General features: G+C 42.1%; 1 protein-coding gene across 2 annotated transcripts in view; it reads right to left on the bottom strand.

Moving 5' to 3' along the window:
- LOC127622128 (androglobin-like) overlaps positions 1–23,464 on the bottom strand; it is a 61,040-nt gene extending 37,576 nt beyond the window's left edge. For both annotated transcript variants that reach the window (XM_052096071.1, XM_052096072.1), the window contains exons 1-8: positions 23,308–23,464; positions 22,740–22,878; positions 22,371–22,460; positions 15,897–15,968; positions 15,597–15,794; positions 13,803–13,942; positions 12,593–12,682; positions 4,663–4,832 (exon numbers count right to left, since the gene is read on the bottom strand). In XM_052096071.1, the coding sequence (XP_051952031.1) occupies positions 4,663–4,832; positions 12,593–12,682; positions 13,803–13,942; positions 15,597–15,794; positions 15,897–15,968; positions 22,371–22,460; positions 22,740–22,878; positions 23,308–23,384 (976 nt within the window). In that variant the 5' untranslated portion in view covers positions 23,385–23,464. The remainder of the gene's footprint in view (positions 1–4,662; positions 4,833–12,592; positions 12,683–13,802; positions 13,943–15,596; positions 15,795–15,896; positions 15,969–22,370; positions 22,461–22,739; positions 22,879–23,307) is intronic.
- Positions 23,465–25,547: the final 2,083 nt, after the last annotated feature.

Genomic DNA, 25,547 nt, shown 5'->3' with positions numbered 1-25,547 from the left:
AGACGTTACTGTAGAGATGGGAACGTGGTCCTGTGTCTGTCAGTGGGGAGAGAGGAAGCGGTAAGGGCTATCACCTGGTGATTACTAACTCTAAACAACTGTGTCTAATTTCAGTGATGGCGGAGATGGCCTATATAAGGCCAGCGGAATGCCAGACCAGGAGAGAGAGTCTGAGACACACACATACACAGACTGAAGCTGAATGCTGAAAAGCTGTTTACATATTAATGCATCTATTGAGTTTGTGTTGACTTTTATCATTGAAGCTGTATGTGTAAACTGAAGTTCTTGCTGGAAAGCATATTTTGAGTTAAAGCCCTGAGAATAAAAGATCACTCACATTGACTGCGAAGTCGGCTCCTGCTTCCTTCTTGCATCCCACTCTTAGAACATCTGCACTGGTGCCGAAACCTTGGAATTGGAAAGAAGACTGGCTGCCATATACACCTCACTGCTGGACGAAGTCATTTGTGCCTTGGCTAGCATCCAGGAGATTCACCACCAAGCTCTCCTCGCCCAGAAGCGGCCCTTCCAGGAACTCCATCAAGCACAGGCCGAGGATTGGCAGGCCTTGCGGAGCTGGTTAGCTCCAGGCGGGTCCTCCGCCATGGCCCCGGAAGCAGCGATGAAGCCACACCTTGTGCTCACAAAAATGGGGACCCAGGACGATCCGGAGGCATTTGAGAGCCTGTTCGTACAGTTGGCCACTGCCTCCGACTGACCGCAAACACAATGGGCCCTCCACCTGCTGCCGATAATTACAGGGAAGGCCCAGCTTGCGGCACAACAACTACCAACTGAGGACTGACTGGACTACTCAAAGCTGAAGTTGGCCGTCCTCCTGGAGTTGCGGGGAAGCTGGACACTCAAGACCGGTTCTGATGATGGAGGTGGGGACATGTGTCCAGGTACCCAACTCGCCACAGACCACCCCCGATCGAGCAGGGACAACCGTGTACCGATAAGAATTAAGGGGCATACACACCAAGTTCTGTTGTATTCAGGCTATAATCAAACCATGAATCACCATGGCTTGGTTCATGACGTTGCTTTGGGTGCGAAACACAAGGTGATGGTGAGGTGGTTGCATGGTCATGTTCACGAGTATCCAGTAGTGACTGCCATTATTCAATTCCAGGGAAAAATTATAGAGTGGAGGCCACGGTTAATTCCCACCTCACCCATCCACTGATTTTGGGAACAATCAGTGTTGTGTGACTCGATGGCTGGAGAGGCAGTCCTGGGGTCGCTGAGGCAGGCGGGACTCACAGCGAACCCGAAAAAGTGCGCAATTGGATGGGTGGAAGTACAGTATCTGGGCTTCCACTTGGGTCATGGGCAGGTACGGCTCCAAGTTGATAAGACTGCAGTGATAGCAACCTGCCCATGGCCCAAGACCAAAAAGGAGGTGAGCCATTTTATGTGGCTGGCTGGCTACTACCCAAGGTTTGTGTCTAGTTTCTCTGATGTCCCCAGCCCTTTGACTGATTTCACTAAAAATGGGGCCGGACTGGGCCCGGGCCTGAGTCGTGCGGTGGGGTTATGTGGAGATGGGAACGTGGTCGTGTGTCTGTCAGTGGGGAGAGAGGAAGAGGTAAAGGCCATCACCTGGTGATTACTAAAACACCTGTGTCTAATTTCAGTGACTGCAGAGACGGGCTTTAAAAGGCCGGCAGAATTTCAGACCAGGAGAGACGCGCACACGCACCCAGACTGAAGCTGAATGCTGAAAAGCTGTTTATATATTAATGCATCTATTGAGTTTATATTGACTGTTATCATTGAAGCTGTGTGTAAACTGAAGTTCTTGCTGGAAAGCATATTTTGAGTTAAAGCCCTGAGAATAAAAAAACACTCACTTGGACTGCGATACCAGCTCCCGCTTCCTTCTTGCCTCCTACTCTTAGAAGCTCTACAGTTACAGACATTACAACTAATTTTCTGTAAAACTGCTTTGGAACAATATGTATTGGGAAAAGCACAAATAAAACGTTTGAATTGAATGCACTGGCTTCATAGGAAAGCTATAGGATGCTCCCTTGCTCCCTATTAAGTGAATGACTTACAATGTGCTGTCTTTCTGAACTGGTCTCAGAACAGTTCAAAATGCACCGTCTTTTCATCCTCACTCCATATAACAAAAAAAATTTAAATTCTCAATTTGAAAATGCAGAGTAATTATAGGATTTCTAATGAAAACCTTGTGCTATTGAGTGTACACTGTGTCTAGCAGCGTGGCATTTCCCGATAAATTGCTCAAATGTTTTTAAATGGCATATCGGATGAAACAAAAGACTCTAATCTTTTGACTCATACAGGTTTCAATGTAAAACCTTAATCATTTTTCTTACCAGATGTAGGTGTTTCTCTCAAAGACAAACTCCACTGTGATCTGCACCATGTTGTTTTGTCACATGACTATGTAAAGTGAAAGTTTAAGCCCAAAATGTTCTGAACTGAGATCAGTCGGTTTAAATTAAATGAAATTAGGTGTTGTGGTTGGCAAAGCCAATATACAACGTCCACGCATGTGTACGCAGGATTACATGAGGTTAAGGGGTGTTCCACTCCCCATCAGCTTTCTGCTGGCAACCACAGGAATGCTGGCTCAAATCTCATGTGAGGCCCTGAGGATCCCTACTCCCTCTGAATACTGCTATTGTCCCTGTAAGCATGTGACCAGAAGGTTACCACTATAATGCTTTAAGGAGCAGATAACCTCATACTACTGGCTTGTTTCTTTGAAAGGCACCAATTACAATGCAAATCTTGTACGTTGAATATAAAAATGATATTTTTCATTAGCTTCTACAGTGAGGGAAAAAAGTATTTGATCCCCTGCTGATTTTGTACGTTTGCCTACTGACAAACAAATGATCAGTCTATAATTTTAATGGTAGGTTAATTTGAACAGCGAGAGACAGAATAACAACAAAAAAATCCAGAAAAACGCATGTCAAAAATGTTATAAATTGAATTGCATTTTAATGAGGGAAATAAGTATTCGACCCCTCTGCAAAACATGACTTAGTACTTGGTGGCAAAACCCTTGTTGGCAATCACAGAGGTCAGACATTTCTAGTAGTTGGCCACCAGGTTTGCACACATCTCAGGAGGGATTTTGTCCCACTCCTCTTTGCAGATCTTCTCCAAGTCATTAAGGTTTCGAGGCTGACTTTGGCAACTCGAACCTTCAGCTCCCTCCACAGATTTTTTATGGGATTAAGGTCTGGAGACTGGCTAGGCCACTCCAGGACCTTAATGTGCTTCTTCTTGAGCCACTCCTTTGTTGCATTGGCCGTGTGTTTTGGGTCATTGTCATGCTGGATTACACATTCATGACCCATTTTCAATGCCCTAGCTGAGGGAAGGAAGTTCTCACCCAAGATTTGACGGTACATGGCCCCGTCCATCGTCCCTTTGATGCGGTGAAGTTGTCCTGTCCCCTTAGCAGAAAAACACCCCCAAAGCATAATGTTTCCACCTCCATGTTTGACAGTGGAGATGGTGTTCTTGGGGTCATAGGCAGCATTCCTCCTCCTCCAAACACGGCGAGTTGAGTTGATGCCAAAGAGCTAAATTTTGGTCTCATTTGACCACAACGCTTTCACCCAGTTCTCCTCTGAATCATTCAGATGTTCATTGGCAAACTTCAGACGGGCCTGTACATGTGCTTTCTTGAGCAGGGGGACCTTGCGGGCGCTGCAGGATTTCAGTCCTTCACGGTGTAGTGTGTTAACAATTGTTTTCTTGGTGACTATGGTCCCAGCTGCTTTGAGATCATTGACAAGATCCTCCCGTGTAGTTCTGGGCTGATTCCTCACTGTTCTCATGATCATTGCTACTCCACGTGGTGAGATCTTGCATGGAGCCCCAGACAGTTTGTGTTTCTTCCATTTGCGAATAATTGCACCAACTGTTGTCACCTTCTCACCAAGCTGCTTGGTGATGGTCTTGTAGCCCATTCCAGCCTTGTGTAGATCTACAATCTTGTCCCTGATGTCCTTGGACAGCTCTTTGGTCTTGGCCATGGTGGAGAGTTTGGAATCCGATTGATTGATTGCTTCTGTGAACAGGTGTCTTTTATACAGGTAACGAGCTGAGATTAGGAGCACACTACGAGCCGAGATGCTCCTAATCTCAGCTCGTTACCTGTATAAAAGACAACTGTTAGCCAGAAATCTCTGATTTAGAGGGGGTCGAATACATATTTCCCTCATTAAAATGCAATTCAATTTATAACATTTTTGACATGCATTTTTCTGGATTTCTGGAGTTCTCTCACTGTTCAAATTAACCTACCATTAAAATTATAGACAGATAATTTCTTTGTCAGTGGGCCAACATACAAAATCAGCAGGGGATCAAATACTTTTTTCCCTCACCGTATATCAACTGATGAAGAGTTTTAAGGTAACGTAACAGGCTCAAATAGAAGCCTCAAAACTTGACACCACCAAACTTAAATTACTTTGAATCCTAAAACACTCAGACAACTTAAAGTTCCATTAAAGGGCTCAAGAAAAAAGATATGTTCACAGCAGGCATCTACTCATAAAGATTCTCTCATTTACTCTCTCAGTCTTTATACCAGACATATCGCATACTGCTAATAGATAAATTACTGCAATCTGAGGTTTCTATGCATGGGTGTGCCAATACCTTTACTCTTTGGAGTTGTGGGGGATTCGCAATTGATCTCATCCACATTAGAATCCATGACAGTCGTGAGGTCAGCAGTCGTGGTCTTCTCCTCTGAGCGCTCTTCCTCCAATTGGAATTGAGCAATGTTGCCCCTTAGAAATTCCCAAATGTTCCCAGTAAACCAGGATCTAGGAATGGCATAATACATGGCAGATTAGAGGCATCTCCTAATGTTGTGATCTCCATTAATTAATTAGGGTTTTGCTGTGAATTTATCTGATAATCTCATTTAATTAAATCCTATTTAAGCCTGAAATAACAAAAAACTTGTATCAATTTAATGGCAAGTTGCAGGATCAATGGATGAAACTAATAAGGCTGAACAAAGAAAGTCTCTGCACTTTGCATCAATCAATGAACAGCAATTAGAGAAAAGCTGTGGAATGCTCAATTAACCAGTACATGTGATCTCTAGAGTTTGAAAACAAATGAAAAACAATTATAATAAAATAAATAGATACAAATAGTAGAAACACACACTCCCTTATTTTTGAAGTGAGTCTTAAACTTTCAAAAAATATCTCTGATAATCTTTTAAAAGTGTGCCATTTTTTGTTTGTTGCCCTGGCCAATTTGACAGTCAAGTTGCATGGATGCAGTATCACGCATGGATGCAGGACCACGTAAAAGCTTTAATTTTCTGATGATTTTAAGACATGTGCTATTCACAATGAGCCTCGATTCATCTGTTATGTGAGCGAAATGTGTAAAACATTTTTGAGGAAAAATTACTCAGCACTCCTTTAAATGTTCTTTTCAGTCATCTGCTTGTCCATATTTTGCAATTTCATGCTGAAAAGTTGTCGATAAACAGTTTTGCCGCTTGGTGCTACATGGAGTTCTTGGACTGCTCTCTGTTATTCTGGCAAGCACGTAAGCTGTTGAAGTGAGATACAACTCTCAGATCCTGCAGGGACGCAACATTGAGTAATTGACCACAGGAGATCCTACAGTCCCACTTTGATACACACACACACACACACACACACACACACACACAGGCCCAATCTCAGGGGGGAATATTACACACTCTTTCCCAGTTAGCGCTAATGTCATACTGTACTGTAAAATATATGACCAAAAGATGTGTGTGCTTATCTAACATCAATTTATTCTCAAAAATACAAGTGGACACTCTCTATATGCATACACTGCTGAGGTCTCAGAGGAGCCTCTGAAACACAGAAACTAACTTGAGTCTGTGTTTGTAGCCTGCTAGCGTTTTTATCTATATTTTTTCAGCTTTTAATCTTTAATATCTGCAATTCTTCAGCACGCATCAGGTTTTCCCCCACATTATTCTCTAATAATGTATCTGCGTACATCCACTTTCTGTTTTTATAATGATTAAACTGCGTGCATTTTACAGCGTACACCCATTTTCTCCTCTGTGTTACATGGATTATCGCATCGATCTCAAAGCACCGCTTATCAAGAACAACCATAACAACAAAAAATTGCTTGAGGAAGTCACATCTATCTCAAACCCATGCCGCTTAGGAACAACCAACAACTACAAACAATTGTCTTCATGTCATCTACTCATATTATTGCTTCCTGCATTACATGCCACATGTTCACTATAGCTTCTTCCTTCAGCACTGAGGGATTGACATGTGACAAATATAAGGAATTAGTCAGGTTGACGGAGGCCCGCATCCGAACACTAGTGGAGGTCAGTGAGAAACAGAAGGCTGTAGATAAATTTTCAGATGCTGGTAGTACAGCCAGCAACACACATAATTTGGTTCCGGCTGAAGAGCCCCCACAGTAGGGCATTTGGGTGACGTCTCAGCGGCATACTCGTTCAGCAAAGCGACACCACTCTCCCGTTCCCGTTAGGGTTTCCAATCGATTCTCCCCACTCAGTGATGCACCCACTGAGAATCATGTTGAAAGAGCATTAATAATTGGTGATTCTATTGTAAGGAACATAGAAATAAAGACTCCAGCCACCATTTTTAAATGAATTTCAGGTGCAAGAGTGTCTGACATCACATCAAAAGCACTGGCTAATGCTAAATATAGATTTTCTAAAACTGTTATTCATGTCGGCACTAACGACTTCTGGCTTCAACAGTTAGAGATCAGTAGAGATAATGTTAAAGGTGTGTGTGAACTTGCAAAAACAGACACTGTACTTTGCTCTGGCAATGTCCCTGCTCATCTTCGTGATATTGTTTATAGTAGATTAGTGTAACTGAGCAGCTGGATGTCTGAGTGGTGTCCGGAGAATAGTTTAGGATTTATAGACAATTGGGAGAGTTTTTGGGGTAGACCTTACCAGCTAAAGAGAGACGGACTCCATCCCTCCAGGGAATGTGCCACTCTCCTCTCTAGTAATGGCTCATAATCTTAATAGTGATAGTATTTGACTAACTGGGGCCCAGGTCAGGAAGCAGACAAACTGGCTAATCCAAAAGCCTGCTAGCTGCCTTGAGACGTCACACAGATCACATAAACTACAATACATAGAGACTGTATCACCTAGATATAATATAGAGGCTGTGTCTGTTCCCCGAGCTACCAAACACAAACCCCTCTCTAAATCATTTAGACAGAATTTGATTAAGGTCAAACTTGATAAAAACAAAAATATTTCAGATAAACATTATATAAATATAGGGCTACTAAACATTAGATCTCTTTATACCAAAGCATTAATTGTAAATTAAATTATTACAGATCATAGTTTGGGTCGAGGAGGAGGTGTTGCTACAATTTACAGTGACATTTTTGTGTTACTCAGAGGACAGGATATAAGTTTAAGTACTTATAATGCTTAATGTAACACCATCAGATATAAATAAGAAATCTCTGGCATCTTTTGTCCTTGCTACAGTATATAGATCACCCGGAACTTACATTTACATTTATGCATTTGGAAGATGCTTTTATCCAAAGCAACTTACAAAGCCCTTATTACAGGGACAATCCCCCTGGAGCAACCTGGAGTAAAGTGCCTTGCTCAAATTAAATTAAAAACAAATTTTAAGTCCCGCACCATGGTACAATGATCACACTCATCCGCTCAAGAGAGGAGCTCGGAAAATGGAGTGCAAGTGGAAGAATACAAAATTAGAGGTATTACGCTGTGCATGGAAGGATAATGTCTGTTGCTACAGACAGGCACAAAAACTGTCAGGTTAGCATATTTTAGCAAACTCATAGAAAATAACCACAACAATTTTTTTATTCAGTACTGTGTCTAATTTGGTTAGGAATAAAGCCTAAACTGAACCAGATATTCCATCAAAGTACAATAGAAATGACTAAATTAATTTCTTTACTGATAAAATTTAAATAATCAGAAATAAAATTGGAGTCTCCTCATGTGCAACTTCAATCCTTCTCTGTCATAGGTCATGAAGAGCTAACAAAACTTATTGAAACATCAAAAGCCACAACATGTATAATAGATCCAATACCAACTAACTCTTAAAAGAGGTATTCCCTGTAATCTCAGAACCTCTTCTTAATAACTCCTCACTATCCTTAGGACCTGTCCCAAGAAACAACACAATGGCAGTTATCAAACTGCTTATTAAGTTATCAAACTGCTTATTAAGAAGCCACAACTTGATCCTGGAGAATTGGCTAATTATAGATGATTTCAAATCTCCCGTTTATGTCAAAAATACTAGAAAAGTTTGTGTCCTTCCAATTATTTTCATTTCTACAGAGAAATAGTATATATGAACAATTTCAGTCATGATTTAGGCCACAACACAGTACAGAGACTTAATTTATCAGAGTTACTAATAACTTGCTCTTATCATCTGATCGCAGCTGCATTTCTCCACTACCACTTTGTCTGTGTAAACGAGGAATTGTCAAATCAAACAAAAAATTACACAGGAATCAGTTTTAGGACCTCTGCATTTCTCCTTATATATGCTTCCCCTGGGAGATACTATCAGGAATCATAGAATAAGTTTCCACTGTTATGCCGATGATACCCAACTTTATGTTTCTTCGTAACAAGATGAAATTTCACAATTCTCCAAAATAGCAGAGTGTATCAATGAAATCAAAGATTGGATGGCCAGAAATTTCCTTTTACTCAATTCCAATAAAACAGAAGTTTTAGTTATTGGACCAAAAACCTAAAAAAAATAAGCCACTAAAATATAAATTGACTCTCAATGGATGTACTGTTACATCGTCTTCAACAGCGAAGAACTTAGGTTTGTAGAACAGCATTCTTCCACCTAAGAAATATTGCTATGCTACGACACGCTCTCTGTTGCTGATGCTAAAAAACTAATTAATGCGTTCATGACTACCTTGGCTACCTGTTAAATTTCATATTAATTTTAAAATTCTGTTAACTACATACAAAGCTTTGAATGGTCTAGCTACACAGTAGTGGCCTGCACACACCCGCGGGTCTACCGCGGGACCCAACGCAACAGAGTGCGGTGTGGGACAAGTTTGCTTGGTGAGTGCGGGTGCGAGCGGTAAGACACTCATGTGTGCGGGTTGCGGGAGAATACAATTATTTGCAGGACTCCCGCAAAATAGAAATATCTAAAAATAAATCAATTGTTATTCATCTATTGCACAAGAGCACCAACAACAACTAAAAAACAAAAAACAAAACGATTAACAGGCACAAGGACGGTCGCTCATTCATATCTCTTTCTGGCGCACTCCATATTTAAGACATTGGTGACAGACATTTTATGTAAGTACATAGTATTTAAAGACACCTAAAATAAAGTATGACCTCACTTAATACAAACCTTATTTTAATCTTCAAAATACAACATGTTTAAATAAATACATTTATGTAATCCTGATGTATGACAAATAAGCTCACAAACACATTCCAATTCTCTTTCAATTATAATTTAAGTTTAAAAGAAATATTCAAAACAGCATCTGGAGCTTGACATATACACTTGACTTAACTAAGTTGCTTTTGTCCAGACCTATAGTTATATTTAACTGAGAACATTATTGATAATATCAGCTATCATCCTATGTTAAAAGAGCTACTTTAACAGAAGAGATTAAAAAATACAATAAATATAACTTAATTAATACACAAAGTTAGCTGTAGTTTTAAATCTTTGCAGTTGGAAATGTATTCAGCCTAAATAACTGCTATGGACTAAGCCTGAGGTCAGATGGGTCAGATGAACATTCAGGTGCAGGCTGCAGTTGCCTCAAGCCTGAGGAAATTTTTACTGATGCTTCATCCTCTTTTTCAGCTGATGAAGTTTGTGTTTGCTTTTTAAAAAAACTGTCTGATATCAGAGGAGCAGGCAGAAGCAAATCCATGCATACCTTTACCTGCAGGCTTTTGCAGGCGGAAGCGGGACAAAATGTGAAAGTTGTGGGAAGGAGCGGGAGAAGATATGATATATTTTTTGCGGGAGCAGGACAGAATCTCACGGGAGCGGGACTGAAAAATCCATCCTGTGCAGGCCTTTACTCCACAGTACTTAAGTGACCTTCTGCCACGCTATGTTCCATCACGTTCATTACAATCGCAAAATTCTGGCCTGTTAATAGAATATCAAAATCCACAAAAGGAGGTGGATCCTTTTCCTATTTGGCTCCTAAACTATGGAATAATCTACCTAACACTGTTCGGGATGCAGTAACACTTACTGAGTTTAAGTCTAGACGAGTGGTTCCCAAACTTTTTACAGTGGCGTACCCCTTCAAACATTCAACATCCTTTCGCATACCTCCTCTCTAACACATAGATAAAATTCACACAAGGTCATTTGAAAATATGTCTGTTTAACACAATTATCTTTGTAAAATAACTCCCTTATATTAAACATGTTATATTTGTACATGTTTTTTACATGTTATAGCCTATTAATCATATACGTATACTGAATAAATGGCTTACCAATTGAGATGGGAATGCTAGATATGATATAACTGCATAACTTGAAAACTCCCCCCTCATTATGTTGCGGTATGGAAGAATAGCATTCGATTCTGTGCCTGGAATTGCGCATCATTGCAGGTACAGCATTGCCACCCGAATTCGAGCATTAAGTATCTGTGCAATTGTACGGCCAGCTAAAGGGTCTTTTTATGTCACATCTGACACTGTTAGCAATGTAGAACTCATTTGCTGAAAAAACACAATGTAACATTATAAAAACAGGTCTCTACCTAGCGAGCAAATGTGATTTAAAATTACTGCGAGTGAATATGGAAATTATTTTGTGCTGCTGAATGTCTGAGACCTGTCATCAAAGCTTATGAATGTATACCATCAGAATCAAAACTCCATATGCATCTAACTTTAAATACAAATTACATTTGAAACTGCGATATAAAAAAAATATTTTTTGTAAAATCGCTATCGGACACCACTGCTACGTGTCTCTGGGTGATGATGACAAAATGAAGCCGGTGCCAACCAGACATCACTTCAGTCTATTATGATGGACCTCAGAAGATGAACTGATGCCAACTCCAATAAGACATCGGATTCTTCATATGCCATTGCCTGAACCTTGGATTTATGACAGACCTAACTGATCTCGACCTGCATCACCTTGGTCTAATGATGGAGTAACTCTTAAAATAGAATACATAGACTATCAATAAAATTGCCAACAAAAGTCTTCATCAGCCAACAAACAATGGACAATGCATCTATATGAACTTATGTAGTTAATCCAGGATGAACTTCAAAGACATTAATCATTAATCTTACAGTTCTTAAAAAATCTTGTTTTGTTTAAACACTGGCCCTTAACATTTACTTAGTTTAATAATTTTAAACTATGACTTGCACTGCAAATAAATAAGTAATATTGGCATTATATTCATGCTGAAAGCTAGAGGGGAACTGGCCCCCACAGTGAGTATGGTTTCTCCCAAGGTTATTTTTATCCATTAACCAACATCTTATGGAGTTTTGTGTTCCTTGCCGCAGTCGCCTTCGACTTGCTCACTGGGTTTCTAAATACAATTATTATTTAATTACTTATTTTTATACACTCTTCATAATTGTATTTAATCAAATTACACAATTATGACTCTAAGACTTTATAAATATTATGGTTTATTTTTCTGTTAATGCATGATTTTCTGTAAAGCTGCTTTGAAACTATGTGTTGTGAAAGGTGCTATACAAAAAAAAATTCTTGACTACAGAGAGAGAGAGTCAAAATTACATGCTTACTTCATAACAACATTTCTGCAGTAACTTAATAAAGGCAAAACAACAGAAAAAGACACACCGTTTGTTCACAGAACAACAGCATAATGTCTATGCTCAATTTCTGCACAGAGTGAGGAAAACAAGGACAATCTGTGGACCGGAGAGTACAGTTGAGTAAAGCATGTTAGCACAGACATACCATAGACATAAAGACAGAGCAATAGGTGGAGAGAACAGACCTGCAACTGAGAGATTTCTAATAAGAATAGAGCAGAAACTAAATACTAAACATAATAACTTTAAAAGTTAAGGGTGATTTGTGAGTAAGCCATAATTAGGTTGGTTTCCCAAAAAGTGAAAACACTGTGACTTTGGCGATATTGAAGCATTGCTCTCTATGTTTGAGCATCCCAAACCAGCTTACATACCAACATTGGCTAAACCAATAGCATGCGGTTGGGGCTGGACTATCCGTTTGTTCGACCAATGGCAAGTGAGGGAAGAGTTTTAGCAAAACTTTGATTGTTATTTTTTGTTTGGTGTTATTAGTGGTGCAGATATAACACTTCAGCTTTGACTACAAGCTCTAATAAAAGAACAAGCCTTGTGAGACACCACTTAATTACATACATTTCATAAATATGAAAAATGTGTTGCTATTGTAATGGTGAAATTGTAAAGGAACAGAAATGCACATTGCCTTTCAGGAGATACAAATTTCAGACATGTAAACAAGATGATGCTCACTTTAAAGGAATGATCTCTGCTATCCAGCCAGTGAGACAGTGAATGACTGTAAACTCTCCCAACTCTCTCCCGGAGCCTGAGACTGAAATACTGAAGAGAGAACACAAAAACATCCCAATTAGATCTCTTTACTTGATTGGTTGACAGCCATATATGTAAGATAAGTAGATTGGGGTTAATCCTACAAATCAGCAATACTTGCAAAAAAAATGTAAAAAAAATTTTTATGGCCATCCTCTCAACAAGGACTGCATCAATATGCATACTCAGTTCCACTATGTGTCTGTTTCGGATGTTGATCTGTGTGTGTGTGTGTGTGTGTGTGTGTGACCTCTTGCTCTCTTTCTCTGAAGAAACCAGATGGTTGATGCTCTAATTGTGCCTTATGGGATGCTTTATTCATCCAGTCCGGCAGCTATTACTTAACAGCACAATTTCACTGTTTATCTTCAGGCAAAGAGCGATTAGATCATTATCACCTCCATTTGAAAGTACCACACACAAGCACAAGCACACTTCAAACTGGCTTCAGGTAAAAGACTGCTGTGATCACTTCAGCTCCAAAGCTTGGCAGTAATAAATATATCCAATAAATGTGTACAGTATGTGTGTTTATTGGGAAAAAGCCCCCCTCCCAGGGCACTTTACTATTCTTTACTACTTACTTTTTGTTTCCTGTAATTTGTATATATTTTTTTACCATAAATGTTTAAAAGGTTCAGAGACTTCTCATTTCTTATGCTAAATTATACATTTACACTGTGACCTTTAACAACTTAAACACATCCAGTTCATTTAGCATGCACTTACTGTAGATAACTATATGTGGCAGGGCGGAGGGCGGGGCCGGGTTGTGATTCTACACACTAATCAAGCCTCTGAGAGGGATAAAGGCCGACTGCGGAAGATGGTGCGGGAGAGAGAGATTGTTTACGGGCATGTCCATCATGTGTGTGTTTGTGTCTTTTGTTTAAATGTATCATTAAAATATTATTTATATTGCCAAGCTTGTTCTCGCCTCCTCCTTTCCATTGAACTGCGTTACACTATACTATAACTATACTCTCTAAAGGCATACTAAAGTCATACATTACAGTAGATAGGTATTAGAGATTGAGGACAATGAGGAGGAGTCTTCCACCCCAAAACTTAATTGTTGAGATCACTTGGATGTTTAGATAAGGTCAAAATGATGTCAGAAAATACTCACTCAGTACTGGCCACCTTTAGTATGCCTTTAGCCAACAACATGGGCCAAAGTTCTGATTGGTTAGTAGTAGCAGGAAGTAGCAGGTTATTATCCTTGTCAAATGGTAACATGTCATCAACAGTAATCTTCCTCCAACTTCCCTGAAATACAGAAAAGGAGATCGCACTTCAGTAAATGTAAATTGTAAGTACATAAAAAGTGTAGTTACATTACTGACACAGTACCCTAAAATAGATTACATATAAGGTTAGGTGGGTAGATTTTAAGAAAATGTGAGTGATGCTTGCTGATGAAAAACTCAAGTTATGTATACTGGCACAAGTCAAAGAGTCTATCCTAATGTATCTGAGATATTCTGTTGCAGAGATATAGCTTGGGCCCCCAAGTGCCTCTACTCAGTCAATTACTGTGTATTTTGTACACAGTAAAATAAGTAAGAGTAAATATTGCAGTGCTTAACATTATTAACTCTAACAGTAGTGTTTCATTAAAGAATGAGTTACAAATAGTGGGCAAAAAAGTAAATTAAAACATGGCTCTGCAAAATAGCTATTGAGACAAATTCTTTGCCAGAACTATTGACCAGCACAAAGGCCTTATCTTAAATGCTCTTGTGCTTTAGATAGTGTGTTTCTTTACTATTCTTTGATATCACCAGTCAAACAAATCACTATTACCACTGTGCAGTTCAATGTGTTTGTTTAGCACAAGAGGCAGCTAAGGTAAATTATTGTTTCTCACGTCCAGCGGATAGAGTTGTCAGACAGTCATGGTTCCACTGACTCCCTCAGATCCCTAATAAGCATTGTGTTTTCACTTAATCACTGCTTAAAGGACACAGTGTCCCTCTAGCAGGAGAATGTGGGCATTTAATAGGTGTTGAATGTCTCCTAATCACTCGTTACCGCCAGACATGCTGTTTACACATGCTATTTGTGGCATATTTGAAAATAACTACACTAAAAAACTGCCAGAATTTCATACATTTTAACAGTCATTTAACATTTTTAGATAACATTACAAAATGGGTAACTGACAGTGTTAACAAAAACAGCAGCCGCAACAGCTAAATAAACCAGCTAATAGTAAAAATGAAACCATTTAATTTATTCATGGCAGAGTGCATGCTGGAAGTGGCAGCATATTACTGTGGACAACACACTTCTACAACTGTAAATATTCAAGAGATTACTGTTATGCAGACACAGATAAGAAGCGTGATTCTTCAACACAACACTATACATTTAAATAATTTAATGGCCCTGGTGTTCACTGTGAAGACACAGTGAAAGTTACTGTGAAAATACAGTAAGTAGTTGCCATTGATACGGTATACTGTAAATGTATTTTATTTTATTCATTTATTTGTCAGGGACCATGCACAAAAAATCCATCTGCAGTCTCTGGGCAGGTAAATAAAACAATATTAACATAAAACATAAAAATATATGCACATAAATACATCAACAGTAAAATTCTAACATTGCACAAAATTAATGATGAAAAGCTAATTTTTAACATTTCTGGAGAACGTATAAAAATCTAAACAAATTTTAAGATCATCAGGTAGTTTATTCCATTCTTTATACTATTTTATAAGTGAAAGCAATTTGTGAATTTGTGAATCAACATCATCAACACTTTTTAAACATTGATGTAAGCTTTTCTTTGTAAATGCACTGTACACTGCCCCTTGCAAATAAAAAATTAACTTGAATTTTTTTTATAACTTCACCCCAATGTTATACAATGCAAGAACTAGTATAATGGTGCCCATACTAAACCTGAACTTACCATCCAGTAAAGTTTAATGACATACTTCCCATAGGCATTAAAGAGAGGCATGTGACCCTTCACTGCTTTACACAGGGAAAATATATGTTCCCAGGGTCTCCAAGGGTTGGAAACTGCTTCTATGGAGACAGGCATGCCCTTTTCTGTGTTGCAGACGTTCCACAGTATGTAGATCTCACTAATGATCCATCGCATGAGCTGTGAAAGAGGCAGGATAAAGGAGCGACCATTGCCAACAAAGCTAATCACTCTTTGTTTCGATCAATCATGCAGACCATCTGAAATTATTTATGGACTCACCTCACTTGAGAGTAAATGCTCATTTGCTGAGGTGAGGTCAAAGGCAGCTTCATTTTCCACCACAACAGGAGTCTGTTTTAAAGGACATGATATATTATATTCATATACTGTACAGTACTGTGCAAATGTTTTAGGCACTTGTGAAAAATGTTGCATGGTGAGGATGTCTTAAAAAATTTGAATTTGTGGGGGCCATGACATCTGTTGCAAGGCTCCCTGTTCTTCTATTCTATATCTTAATATGTATATATATATATATATATATATATATATATATATATATATATATATATATATATATATATATATATATATATATATATATATATATATATATATATATATATATACACACACACACACTGTAGGAGCACCAATTCCTGTTCCTGAAGATCTCCTTTCCTTTATAACATAGTTATAGGCTGAGCTAAAACTAACCTTCACTCAAAGGCAGATATATAGAAGCAACTCTTTATTATGTACTTGCAACAACTTGGACAAAAAAGTCTTTCAATATACAGAGCAATATTTAAGACCTTTTTTACTATAAATTCTCCTCCATGCCCAATAGGTGACAATATGCACAAAAAAGACAAAAACAAATGGAGGAGAATGTGGAAGTGAAAGTGCAGATTTAAAGTAAAAACTGACCTGAATATTGATATCCTTCTCACCAAAAGTGATTGCATCGCTTCAGAAGTGTCACGAACCCCGCTCCCTCGCTCCGCCCCCTCGAGCTCCCACGCTCGTTCCGCCCCCTCGAGCTTGCATGCTCGTTTTGCTCCCTCGAGCTCGCACACTCGTTTTGCTCCCTCGAGCTCGCACGCTCGTTTTGCTCCCTCGAGCTTCCACGCTCGTTTTGCTCCTACGAGCTCTCATGCTCGTTAGCAGGTTTCCCTCCTCGGGCTCGCATGCCCGCTCTCCTATCACCAGTATTAGTTTCACCCGCACTCGTCCCAATCATTAGATCATTAGTTTCACCTGTACTCGTCTTATCACCCCTTTATTCGTTACACCTGCACCGCTCGTTAGTTCCCCTATTTATATCACAACACATTCGTTTCACACCCGTTGGTTATTGTATTTAGTTTCCCGTGTCTTTGCCTCCCCCCCCGCTAGTCTCGTCTAGTTTTGAACTCCTCTTGTCCTCCTCTTAGCTTGCCAGCTCCCCTTGTTCCCCTGTCTTTTGCTCCCCCACTAGTCCCGTCTTGTTATTCTTATTCTTATTACCCCGGCTTTGACCCCCTACGCTCTCGTTGACCACTCTCTCCCGGATTTGCCCCTCCATTCTATTCTGATTCCCCGGCTCCGACTTCACGCTCCTCTTTGACGCCTCTTCACTGGATTTGCCCTGTTTGTACTGTTGCCTGCCTTTGTTGGAATAAAGCAGTTTTCTCCGACATTGTGACTGTCTCGTCTTGTGTTTGTGTGTGCGGGTTACAAAATAACCAACCTTTACCGAAGACAGTCACAATGCCCCGCGCTGAGGATTCGCGCAGCTCACTAGAGCGGAGGTACACGTCACATTCAGCGCGAGGAGCTACTGTTTGGAAGCTTGACCAAGAGCTCGCGGCCCAGGGGCAGCAGGTATGTGCTATGTCTGATTTATTTCACCCTGTTTCACCTGTGTCTGCCCCTGAGCCCGTTGATGCTCTCCATGCATCCGCGAGCGCCGTATGCTCTCCATCCCCGGAGAGGTTTTATGGCTCTTCTGATGCTAACCAAGGGTTTTTCATGCAAGGCAGCGGTTATGTAACTCATAACCCCGCCCTTGACATTATGGAGCCAGCAGCCCGACTCTTGGTTTTGCGCCAGGGGAGCCAACCCTTAGAGGCTTATGTTGTGGATTTTTGTGCCCTGGCTAACCAGGTGAATTTTGATGAGGTGGCTCTGAAAGACATTTTTCAATATGGACTGAATGAGCCAGCCTCATAATTCATGCCTGGTGGTCGCTGCTCTCTCAACCTGGCTCAGTTTATTGACCTCGCCCTACTGTACGCTGGTTCCTTGTTTACTGTGGGGGAGGCAGAAACTGAACCAGCGTTCCATACCACGGCCCCCGTCTCGAAGCCTTACACGGCCCTAGTCCCGAAGCCTTACACGCCCTAGCCCCGAAGCCTTACACGGCCCTAGCCCCGAAGCCTTACACGGCCCTAGTCCCGAAGCCTGACACGGCCCCAGTCCCGAGGCCTGTCACGGTCCCAGTCCCGAGGCCTGTCACGGCCCCAGTCACGAAGCCTGTCATGGCCCCAGTCCCGAAGCCTGTCACGGCCCCAGTCCCGAAGCCTGACACGGCCCTAGACCCGAAGCCTGACACGGCCCTAGTCCCGAAGCCTGACACGGCCCTAGTCCCGAAGCCTGACACGGCCCCAGTCCCGAAGCCTGACACGGCCCCACTCCCGAGCCTGTCACGCCCCACTCCCGAGCCCGACACGGCCCCATTCCCGAGGCCTGTCACGGCCCCAGCCTCGAAGCCTGGCACGGCCAGCGAGTCAACGCCCATGCCTGCCACAGCCAACGAGCCAGCGCCCATGCCCGCCACGGCCAACGAGCCAGCGCCCATGCCCGCCACGGCCAACGAGCCAGCCACCATGCCCGCCACGGCCAACGAGCCAGCGCCCATGCCCGCCACGGCCAACGAGCCAGCGCCCATGTCTGCCATGGTCAGCGAGCCAGCGCCTGTAGCCTCGACCGCCCCAGAGCCAGCGCCTGTAGCCTCGACCGTCCCCATGGCCACATCCCCTGTTGGCCGAAGACGTCAGAGAAGGAAGAGGGCCCCTTCTCCCCAGTCTCGTCTTGTGCTCAAGACCGCAGAGGTTCCCTCAGAGTCTTCCACGACTCTGCCGGGCTCTGCTCTGCCCCCAGAGTCTTCCACGACTCTGCCGAGCTCTGCTCCGCCCTCAGAGTCTTCCACGACTCTGCCAGCCTCTGCTCCGCCCTCAGAGTCTTCCACGGCTCTGCCAGCCTCTGCTCGCCCCTCAGAGCCCTCGCGGCCTCCGCCTCACGAGCCTCCCAAGGCTCCTCCTCCCAAGCCTCCCAGGGCTCCGTTTCTCGAGCCTCCCAGAGCTCTACCTCCCAAGTCCAACAGGGTTCTGCCTTTCAAGTCTCTCGAGCCTCCCAGAGCTCCGCCTCTCAAGCCTCCCAGGGCTTCTCCTCTCGAGTCTTTCAGGGCTCCCCCTCCTTCCAAGCCTCTCAGGGCTTCCCCTCTCGAGTCTTTCAGGGCTCCTCCTCCTCTCAAGCCTCTCAGGGCTCCCCCTCTCGAGTCTTTCAGGGCTCCTCCTCCCCTCGAGCCTCTCAGGGCTCCGCCCCTCGAGTCTTTCATGGCTCCACCCCTCAAGCCTCTCACGGCTTCGTCTCTCGAGTCTCTCAGGGCTCCTCCTCCTCTCGAGCCTCTCAGGGCTCTGCCCCAAGCCTCTCGAGCCTTCCAGGACTCTGCCACTAGAGCCTCCTACGGCTCCGCCTCTCGGGCCTCCTACTGCTCCCTCCAGAGCCTCCCACGGCTCCACCTCCCGAGCCTCTCACGGCTCTGCTCCCAAAGACTCCAGAGCTTCTATGGCTCCGCTCTCGAGCCTCCTACGGCTCCTCTCGGGCCTCCTACGGCTCTACCCCCGAGACTACAGAGCCTGCCAGGTCGTCGCCTCGGGGACCTCCCACGGCGCCACCTCCCTTGGCTCCACCTCCAGAGCCTTCCAGGCCTACCTCGCTAGAGCCTCCCACTGGCGCCACCGGTCATTGGCTCCACCTCCTGAGCCTTCCAGGCCTTCGCCCCTAAAGCCTCCTTCGGCTCCACCTCCAGAGCCTTCCAGGCCTCCACCTCCAGAGCCTTCCAGACCTACCCCCCTAAAGCCTCCCTTGGCTCCACCTCCAGAGCCTTCCAGGCCTTCGCTCCTAAAGCCTCCTTTGGCTCCACCTCCAGAGCCTTCCAGGCCTTCGCCCCTAAAGCCTCCTTCGGCCCCACCTCCAGAGCCTTCCAGAACCCCACCTCCAGAGCCACCTACAGTGCCGCCTCTGACGGCACCGCCTTTCACGGCTCAGCCCGGACTTCCTGACCCCCTTCCTGTCCTGTGGCCTCTTCCCTGGCCTCCGGACCCTATTCCTGTCCGGTGGTCACCTTCCAGACCCCCGACCCAGTCCCTGTCCTCCAGTCGCCTTCCAGACCCCCTGACCCAGTCTCTGCCCTTTGGATGCCCCCTAGATCTCCCGACCACCCGCCTGTCCGCTATGTTCCCCTGACCTTGCCTTGAAACTGCCCATTGACCCCATGGACTGTCTCATTTCCCTCTGTGCCCCTTGGACTGCCCTCAATTTTGTTTGTGTGTTTTGTGGGTTGTCTGTTCAGGGTTTTTTGTTTGTTGGGATCGCCCAGCACCACTTCCCAGAGGTCGCGCCTCGCAACAGAGCGCAGCCGCCAGGAGCCATCCGCTTTAGAGGGGGAGTACTGTCACGAACCCCGCCTCGCTCCGCCCCTCGAGCTTCCGCTCGCTCGCCCTCGAGCTCGCACGCTCGTTTTGCTCCCTCGAGCTTGCGCTGCTTTGCTCCCTCGAGCTCGACGCTCGCTTTTGCTCCCTCGAGCTTCCACGCTCGTTTTGCTCCTACGAGCTCTCATGCTCGTTAGCAGGTCTCCCTCCTCGGGCTTGCATGCCCGCTCTCCTATCACCAGTATTAGTTTCACCCGCACTCGTCCCAATCATTAGATCATTAGTTTCACCTGTACTCGCCTTATCACCCCTTTATTCGTTACACCTGCACCGCTCGTTAGTTCCCCTATTTATATCACAACACATTCGTTTCACACCCGTTGGTTATTGTATTTAGTTTCCCATGTCTTTGCCCACCCCCGCTAGTCTCGTCTAGTTTTGAACTCCTCTTGTCCTCCTCTTAGCTTTCCAGCTCCCCTTGTTCCCCTGTCCTTTGCTCCCCCACTAGTCCCGTCTTGTTATTCTTACTCTTATTACCCCGGCTTTGACCCCCTACGCTCTCGTTGACCACTCTCTCCCGGATTTGCCAAGTGTTTCAAGATTTAAAAAATAAATAAAAAAATGTTTTTATTGAATAATGATGGAGTAACATAATTTGTGTGAAAAGAAATGATAAAGGAAGGTTGTTTTGTTAAAAAAGGTGGTGAGGGACCACACACTCATGTTGTTTAAAGTCGTTCAGTGTCTTCCCACAATGCAATGCAAATTAGACCGTTCTACAGTAAGAGAGCCATGAGCTTGTTTTGTGCAACAAGCTTTCTCTAGCATCTTTAGTTAGTCTGACTAATTGTTAGATGCAGTCTCCAGAAAATGTTTATGCAACTGGCCCTTAAACATATAAAAATTGCAGCTATTGTCTTTTTTTGTTCTACATTGTTGACATAAACGTGACAACAGAACTGACCTCAATATATTCTGTCAATTAGACATCTTAAATGCAGTTGGTCAAATGGAAAATATAATTGCCGTTCGTGCAGCAGTGCATTTCCTGGATTGGCTTGTGATTTTGCTGTGTGTTGTGAGCTTTTTTTATCATCCCGTGACTTATGTTGGGCATTCAGCACTATCAAAATGGAGAAATTATTGTGAAATTTAATTACAACCCTAACTCATATAAGAGCAACATAAACAGCATGGCTAGGATTTAATTTTCTCTTAAAATATGCAGTAAAACAGCGGAGTCAACACAAAAAAGACAAGTATGCTTCGACCATGTGTGTTGGTTGGTCAATTCATGACAGATTAATTTTATTTTCAGATTAATTAATTTTCAGATTAAAGTTATGTTGTTAGATTATACTGCATAGTACTGCAAATTAAACCCAATCAAAATCACACACAAGCATACATCTTTAGAATGGATGAAGGAATCTGTATACTTATTAAATGGATGACAAAATTTGTTATGCCATGAACAAAACCGTTTTTTTTCCCCCTCCCCTTTTCATCCCAATTTGTAATGCCAAATTCCCAATCTACTCTAAATCCTCGTTGTGGTTTAGTGACTCGCCTCAATCCGGGTAGCGGAGGACGAAACTAAGTTGCCTCAGCATCTGAGACCGTCAATCCACGGATCTTATCACGTGGCTTATTGAGCACATTACGGCAGAGACGTAGCATGTGGAGGCTTCACGCTATTCTCCACTGCATCCATGCACAACTCACCATGACCCACTTAGAGCGAGAATCACATTATAGCAACCACAAGGGGGTTACCCCATATGACTTTACCATCCCTATCAACCGGGCCAATTTGGTTGCTTTGGAGACCTGGCTGGAGTCACACAGCATGCCCTGGATTTGAACTTGCGACTCCAGGGGTGGTAGTCAGCATCAATATATACCCCCCACGGCAAAGTCTGTTTAACTTAACTTACCCAGGAAAGTACAGTATGGTTTATTAATTTAGAACAAACTGTTTAAGAGGATGTTTTGGGGTCATGCTAGTATCTCGAAAACATTGAGGTGCTAACTTTTAAAAAAGATAAATCCTTACCTTAATAACTATGTACTCTGAAGGACGCTTCCAAGTGTGTACCCTCAAAGAAGCAGGAAGTTCAACCTGCCCTTCTGGATCATCAAACAACTGTTGGCAATGTTGAGTATTTATTTCAATAAATGGCTCAGAATTGTTTTGGATTCCCATTGACAGAAAAAAAAAATGCAATTTAAAAATACAGATGACATTATAATGCATGCATCAATCCCAATACTTAATCTCACAGCCAAGCTGTTGGATGAAATAGATTTCTCATTGTTGGACCAAGATTGACATTATTCTGAAAAACTATTCAGAAAGCAAAAAGACCTTGTGCATTCGATACTGTTCTATTCATTAATACTCATACTATTCATTAATACTCACCTTAACGTCCTTGGAGGCTTTAGCTGCATCCCATTTCTCTGCATTAACCTCAGCATCAGTCCACTCTGGCCAGAAAAAGAAGTGACTCTTCTTTGCATCCCCAGGGCCTTCTGATGCACTGGCCAGTGGCGAGGATGCTCTGAAGACAGTCCATGACTTTAAAGTATGTGTTTGCCATTTAATGTAAACACTACATTATTACAGTACTTATAAGGCGAACATTTGCATAGTGAATTGTCTTTTGTTTCTTACATTTATGTTTCCATCCATGTTAATCTCTGCTTTAACGCAAATTAAACTGTGATACCTAAAATAAAGTGTTATATTTTAAACTAATTTCCCAAATCAGCATTTCAAACCCAAAACTCTCCAAATATTCCGATGAGTAGCAACCTCCAATATTGCAGTTAAAACATCAAACTTTTCAAGGACAAACATACACTTAAGATATCAGTAATTATTTATAATTACTTGTAACTATTCGTATTATTGAAATATTTGCAGCAAGATTATAGGCCTATTATCGATGCAGCAAGATTATATTATCGAATCTTCAGTCAAACCTTACTCTTTTTTGGGAGATTGTCCTTGCGAAGAAGAGACGAGGCTAGATGAGGACGCTTTTTTCTTGGGTGACTTCGACATTGCAGTTGTATGCACTTCTAATCTAAAAGTTCAAACTTTGAAGGACCACTTGGCTGATTAAAGTAGGCAAGATAATAAAGAATAGGAAACGCTGCCCAGAGACGGAGGCAATGGGGAAAGTTTGCCATGTTGCTAGGCGACAGGCTCGTTTGGGATTACCGACAGCTCGAGCGCAGAGCTTTTCATAAACCTTGGGCGTTTTCCAAAAGGCATTTTGGTGCACTTGAAGGGCACTTCGAGAAGGGGACACCACTCAAAGTGTCGTTCCATTTAAACACAAGTAAGAAAGTCATAATTTTTTGTATTTTTTTCTCACAAAAATCCCTGTTACAAGACGTTTAGTGATATCTACATTCAACCCTTAATGTCATGCTCCCACTTAAAGAGCTCTGTCCTTCTAGTGAGTAAAACATAGGGATGGTCGGATTTCGCCCCTTATTCACAGTAGCGCCATCTTTGATTTTTGACGGGAATGACAACGAGGCTTTGAGGGAAAGACGGTCTTTTCAATGGGTTGTACTGTTGTTTAAAGTGATTATGTAGCAATCCGCTGGCGAAAGATTGAAAAATATATATTCCAAGAAATTTCAGTAGACATACAAAAAAAAAAAAGAAATAAAGACAACACAAGTTGTGGGAAATTAGATGTTATTTAGGAGCTTTTTGATAGCTATACAGTGCATGTTAATCAAGTGACTGTAAGTCTATCTTAACAGCCTCGTTTTCATTCCCAATAAAAAACAAAGATGGCTACTTAGGGTTGCCAGCTCTCACGCATTTGGCATGAGACACACACTTTCAGGCTCTGTCTCACGATCTCACTCTACCCAAATAACAAGAAAACTTTATTCAGCTCAGCGAGTATTGATTCTGACTACAACCCCTGGAGTAGCGAGTTCGAGTTTATACTCTGTGCTTGTGCATTGTGGGATTTAAATGTATCCAAATGGCTCAAGTGTTCTGACTAAATTTACCAAAATTTGTACAGATCCATTTAAAGATTCATTCAGTGACCATTTCTGGTGATGCCAGAAGGTGGTGAAAAATGAGTGTTTTGTGTGGAATTAGTTAGTCTCTAAATCAACGATCAAATGGACATTTTAATCCTTTAAAATGTGTATGTCTACAGACCTACAAAGAGACTTTAGTAGAGGTTTTAAGCAAGAACAAAGCAAATCTATAATTTCCCTACAGTTTGTGAGCTGCTGAGCATGACTATCAAAAGACAACAATAATAGTCTTATAATAATTGTAATGAGATTCAATAACGTCTGTATAACGTCTTGTGTACAAAGCATGTCTATACATATCTATTCATATCAGTTAAATGAGTTCTAAAACAGCAGGTCTATATTTTTTCCTACAGTTTGTCAACAGCACATCAACATAGAGGTAAAAAACAGGAGCTGACATTATTTAACACAGATCTATAATCTGCTAAATTGGCAAAAACAACTGATCAAACTATTACCTCACAAACATAAACTAAAAAGCACAACTTAATGAAGACTCATGTGCTGATAAAAACTCCAATTACAATGTGTGCAAATGATTGTCCTTTGTTTTGTGCACTTTATGTAATGCTCCCATACAAGAATGATATGCTGATAAATAACTCACATTTGTGTGTTCCTCATCTCTAGATTATTCATTTATCATCAACATCAATGCCAATAAAACTTTCCCTGATAACAAATTCCCATCAGACAGTAAAGATTCTTTACTCTGAATAAGGTCCACGTGAGTGGTACTTGCTTATGATGGTCTTCAGTTATAAATTTGTCAACCCTGACTCTTAACAGTGAAAAAAGTCAACCGGATTATCTTTGAACGCCGAGTGTTCACTTTGTAAATATATTATTAGTTGCACAGGTTTTAAATGGTCATTTGCAAGCACTTTAGAACATACAACACAATGTGAACATGGTTTGTTATTTCACATGATGCACGTGAATCCGTATTTTACCTAGCTACCATTTGACATATTTCCATCGTTCTGTCCAGTTTCACCTCTCTCGCTCGTGAATGAATCTGATTTTTCTGAACAAAACCTTAAAGTGAACAAATTGTTCTCACTCACTTCGAATGTCTTGGTTGTAGCAAATCAGTTGAATCATTGTCACCACATACAGGCCTACAGATGTAATCTGTAAAAACGGTGAC

This window comes from Xyrauchen texanus, chromosome 28, assembly GCF_025860055.1.
Source record: "Xyrauchen texanus isolate HMW12.3.18 chromosome 28, RBS_HiC_50CHRs, whole genome shotgun sequence".
Classification (NCBI taxonomy): domain Eukaryota; kingdom Metazoa; phylum Chordata; class Actinopteri; order Cypriniformes; family Catostomidae; genus Xyrauchen; species Xyrauchen texanus.
This window is presented reverse-complemented; position numbering and strand designations above follow the sequence as displayed.